Below are 5636 nucleotides of genomic sequence, written 5' to 3' on the forward strand. Positions count from 1 at the left end.
TGATTTCATGAAATTTCAACTTCTCTTAGAGTGAAGTCTGAAAAGGCAGATTTATTATAAGATAATTGCAGCTTATCGGCCTGTGTCTTTGAGCAAGGTAAAAATAATGGGGTAGAAATTTGTTTTGTTACATCATCTTCAATGCATGTGTCTGCATGTGTGTTTACCTACAAGAACAGCAATCTTCCTCTCTTTCCATCTATCTTTCTTTCTTTCTTTCTTTCTTTCTTTTGTTCTTTCTTTCTCTCTTCCTTCCTTCCTTCTTTCCTTTCCTTTTTCCTAACATACATTTCTAAGGTCAGTTTTCTTGTACATGTTAGACATGCATGAAAATCAGTGTGTGCCCATGATTATTTGCCTGGTCTCCTTTCTATCCTTCCCGTTATCTCCCCAAGCAAAGATCCTTCCTTCACCAAAATTGGCTATGGAATAATTCTGCTATACCTTTGTGTTTAGTTTCTTTAAGTTGGTGACACAATCTCTAAACTGGGGAAACTAATACAACATTCTGTGAATGTAAAACTGAAGAATAGTAGACAAATAAAATATCTATTCTAAAACAACGTACAGTAAAGTTATGTCATTATAAGAGGAATACAATAGAAGGTCTAGATACAAAAAGAAACTGAGGAAAATATAATCAGGGAATACCAGGTGTTGACCTGGTTTGTTGATCATCTAAAATCTTGAATGAGAAATTCTATAATTGATCATACACGAAACCTTTCATCTAGTGGAATATAATATTTCATACTCAGACAAGTGTAGAGAAGTTTAAAAAATGAACAAAGTAAATGACTTAAGGGGATGAAGATATTACCCAACCTAAGCTGGTCTCTGGCTCAGCCCCGGGGATGCTGGAAACAGCCGTGCGGGAGCTGGGCCTGTCCACGGCCCTGTGGCAAGATTCGACAGCAAGGAGGGACGTTTCCTTGCAAGTCCAGTGGACTCCCAAGGATGCAGGCGCGAGCCGTGTTCACATGCCTGCCCCACGCGCACCTGCCTCCCACACGGCCGCGGGGCTGGGGCTGCAGGGGCCTCGCGCGGCGGGGCGGCTCGGCCCGAGCTCCTCCTCCTCCGCCGAAGTGCTGTTTGCCACAAAACTGACAAGACTGAGAAGAAAAAACACAGCCCATTGCACGTTCTGCATCAAATGGACATCCGTGAGAAATGTTGTCCAAATACTTCTTGCGCGCTGTTTAAACTTCTTGTCCCTGAGGTACGGTACCGACACACACAACTGCAAGCAGAGGGTGTATTTTGTCTCTCAGTTCGTAGAGGATGCCGTTCACAGTCCAGTGGCTCCACGGCAGGGCGGAGGGGCGGCAGGAAACAAAGGAGGACCAAGGCAGGAAGAAGGGAGGCGGACCCGGACCCCTCGAGCCGCTGCTCCAGCCGCCGCCTGCTCTGACCGGGCCTTGCCCCCAACATCACGTGCAGCTGCAGGCTCATCGGAGGACCGTGCCACGTATCAGGATTTCTCACCCACCATCCAATCACCTCCCCCAAACCCCAGCCGCGAGCACAGTACGGCTGGGGGACATCTCAGATGGAAACCGTAACTCGTCTGCATGCGGTGTTTAGTACACCTGATAGTCGCTCTTGATTAGTCTTCTGTCTTCAACAGATTGTATTTATTTGTGTCTATCTCCTTGTCATTTCTCTGTATTTCCTATGTATTTAAAAGTTAAACATTGCACCTACTGCAATTTTTGGTGCCCAATATGTGGTCTTTAAATAAATGAGCTGACTCAGCTTTTGTAGATAAAGGGTATTCTTTCATTTCTACCCTCTGGTTTAATTTTTTCATTTTCTCACACTTTTGAACATTTTTTAAGGCACAAAATTCTCTTTATGGCAGCTTTTACGTCTTTGTTTCTTAAAATGTAGATGAGAGGGTTAAGACTGGGTGTGACAATTGTGTAAAAGAGTGTAAAGAACTTTCCTTCCTCCTGGGATGTGGTATTTTGTGGTTTCATGTACATATAAATGACTGTTCCATAAAACAGAGTTACTACCCTGAGGTGGGAACCACATGTATTAAGGACCTTTCTCCATCTTGCTGTTGACTTGATCTTCATTACAGCTCTAGTGATGACTCCATATGAAATGAAAATTAGTGACAGAGGTGCTAGAAGAAGCAAAACTCCAAGACCAAAGACAACATATTCAATTACTTTTGAATATACACAAGCCATCTTGATCAAGGCTGGCATCTCACAGAAAAAATGATCTATTTTCCAGTGCCCACATCTTGGTAACTTTAAAGTCAAGGAACAAACAATTAAGGCACTGCCAAGGCCACCCAACCAGGCCGACAGCACCATCTTCTGGCAAAGCCGAGGGTGCATTATCACTGTGTAGTACAGAGGCTCACAGACAGCAGCACAGCGGTCATAGGCCATCACCGCCAAGAGAAGGCACTCCGTGGCTCCCAAGTCCAGGGCAAAGAAGAACTGGAGCACACAGCCTCCATATGTAATTGATCTTTTTGGACCCCATATGTTTACCAGCATCTGAGGGACAATGCTAGTGGTATAGCAAAGATCCAGAAAAGACAAGTTAGATAAGAAAAAATACATAGGGGTATGGAGATGGGCATCTAGATAAGATATGACTATGATGGTTGTGTTTCCTACCAGAGTTACAGTGTAGAAGATGAAGACAAGCCCAGAAATGATGTTCTCTAGTTGGGGTTGGTTGGAAAAGCCAAGAAGGATGAAGTCTGTCCCCAAACTTCCATTGCTTGTTTCCACGGCTGCTGTGGAAGGCTAGGAGAAAACACTCTGGTAACCAAAATGCGTCCGTCTTATACACTGCAATATCTGTCATTCATAATGGATATTGAAATTCACATCGTATGCTTAATTTTTCCTATTTGAACATCTCATTTAACATTTACTTGAGGTTCAGTGCCCAGAGCCTCTCCATATCTAATTATATCCAGAGTGATTCTAAAATAATATGTGACGTGCAGCCACAGTGTATTGTGAATCACTGAAAAGGATCAGTATCCAATGTCAGCCATGAATCTGTGTATTGTGATTAATAGTAAAGCCATAAAGTGAATCATATAATTTTAAGAGAGGGATACCTTCTGAGGACATTTCCTTCCTGAACTATGACATTATCACTTGATATCACTTGAACGTGATAAACCTTTTCCATATAAAAGGAGTTGAGCTTTAGACAGAAAGTTAAATGAATATTTTCTTGGGTTAAGCTCCATTGCTTCGTAATAAAGTCACTTTCCAAACTCATTTCCAAATGTTTACAAGCAAAACATTATAATCGTGATCAAAACACAATCACCATCATTGTACTCATCATATTTTTCTTTTCCCTTAACATGGCAGGCATTGTAGTTGTACCGATTTTGATGCTCCCTACTACCCTTTCTTTTTTATTGGAGGATTTTTTTGGTTGCCAGGAAAGAAAAGTTTTCTTTTCCTTATTACTAATCTTATATTATGTATATAGAGGCCATTTTTGAATACCTTTAATGTCTAATATTACACAGTTTAAGTAAACTTATGGAGCTATTGCATAATTAAAATTGAATTAAATCTAGAAATATTTGACCACCATAATGACATAGTAATGATCGTTTTGAACTCCTGCTCATGTGCAGTTGTGCAGAATTAGCCAGGCTGGCTTTTTAGACAAGAAATAGTTAATTGAATAATCAGTGAGTCTTTTTGTCCTCACACAAATTGCCAGTTTTGTGAATGGATCTTCTGGTTGCTTTCGATCCTTTACATAAAATCATCATCTTCTTTTGTAGCTAAAAAATACAGACAGTTGTTAAACATTTTGGAGGACAGGAAGAGAAAGACATAAAATCCAGCAACATATCACAGCTTCTCTAGGACTTGGAATACCTGGAAAACAACAAATTAGCAAAGAGCAAGGAAAAAATGTCCAGGTAGTAAACAAGAACCAACAGAAAAACTAGAAATCACAGAGAAACACAAGAAATGGGAGACAATGCGAGGAGAAGAAGGAACAGGCTAGAACACTAATCCTGGCTCGCAGGAATGGGGATCTGTCTCCAAAGACAGAAGGCCGGCCCAGGGAGAACGATGAAGTGGCCTGGCTGTGTTACCTCAAGAAAAGCCCACAATTATTTTAAATTGCAAATACATCATGGGCTTTCACTCTGTAAGTGACTCCTGACTGACAGGTTAGAGTTGGAGAAGAAATCCATTGCAGCACCCACCATATTAGTCAAGAGCCATTTTTGGAAAGAGTTAAGTGTTTAACACTGAGCTACTTTGGAAATAAGAAGCCACAGAACTACTATAGATCTGGGTTTATAGGGGCACCTTGCTGGTGGAGAGATGGCCACAAGAGACAGTCGCTGAGAGGGCATGGGCTGTGATGTTTAAGGGTCAAGAAGTTCAGACTGGGAGAACATAGTAATTCTGCCTTCTCTGGTCAGAAGGAAGGCAATTTGCACGTAGATTTTGGAGAGGGATGGTGCAGGAAGTGCTAGCTTTAAGTCCAGTGGACTGCTTGATTCTCCTCCCCTTCCTGCCTATACCCAGCACAGAGGTAAGTGGTCTGTTTGACTTCTTCATTTGCCAACTTAATAAGGGATATGCCTTGGCTTGGACAGATGCCACAGCCTGGGGTACATGAACAGAGGGACCTCTGGAACAAAAGGAGCACTGGTTGTCAAGCGAGGTGGACAGCCTCGCTTGGGGTGTTTGGAGGGACACAGACGTAGGGAGCAGCTGGAGTGAATGTGGCCCTAAGGCAGATACTGTTGCATTCACTGGCTCCACCCAGCAGGGATAGTGGGTTAGGACTCCACAGTCACAACCGGATAGAGTGTGGAAGTAAGAGAAGACTTAGAAGTGGCTCAGCACCTGGCTCTCGTATCTAGTGGATCCCAGCACTGCAGACCCTGGAGAGGAACCTGTCATTCAAACGTGCAGAGGAAGTTTTTGGACTTACTTTACTTTTTCTTTGTTTTGTTTTTAGGGGATGATGTTGGTTGATTTTTTATTTAGTCTATTTTACCTATTTTTCATGTCCTTTTTTGTTACTTGTATCTAATTCTATTAATTTTCTTGTATTTTACATTTGATGATTTATTTTAGTTTTCTCTCCTCATCTTCCTTTTCTTAATTGTCAAATTTTACTTCTTTCCTTTTTCCCTTCCCGAATTTTCACTTAGGTATTTAGTTGATGGGTTCTGTGCCCCGTGCTGATTGTAAATGTTCACCACATATTTATTAGTAATCACTTCTTTACATTTTGTTAGGTTAATTGCCTAGGCATACATCCATAGATGGTATTGTAGATTTTGGTTTATAAAAATTAGATATGTCATTTAAGTCCATCTCTCTCTCTCTCTCTCTCTCTCTCTCTCTCTCTCTCTCTCTCTCTGTCTATCTCTCTCTCTGTGAGACAGTGTCTCCAGGCTTCCTGGAACTGGTGATCCTCCTTCTTCAGTCTCCTGGGATTACAGGTGTGTACCACTATTCCTGGCTTAAAGTCTATTATAATATTAGAGTCTACTATCAAATATACATTTGGATTTTCTTTCTAGGCAAAACATCTACATAATGATTTAGAGAAAAAATTAAAAACATAAAAATCTAAAAACTGTCCAAATACTTTTAAAAAAA

The 5636-nt window shown here is 41.3% G+C and overlaps 1 protein-coding gene across 1 annotated transcript; it reads right to left on the reverse strand.

Annotated features, from left to right (window-relative positions):
* Positions 1–1814: 1814 nt before the first annotated feature.
* Positions 1815–2771, reverse strand: LOC102009160 (putative olfactory receptor 2W6; the record flags this gene model as incomplete). Its single annotated transcript, XM_005399018.1, has 1 exon — positions 1815–2771. A coding segment is annotated over one exon (957 nt), but the record flags the coding sequence as incomplete, so codon positions are not given.
* Between the last annotated feature and the right edge of the window lie 2865 nt (positions 2772–5636).

Source organism: Chinchilla lanigera, unplaced genomic scaffold, assembly GCF_000276665.1.
Source record: "Chinchilla lanigera isolate Chin_1 unplaced genomic scaffold, ChiLan1.0 scaffold00064, whole genome shotgun sequence".
NCBI classification, from domain to species: domain Eukaryota; kingdom Metazoa; phylum Chordata; class Mammalia; order Rodentia; family Chinchillidae; genus Chinchilla; species Chinchilla lanigera.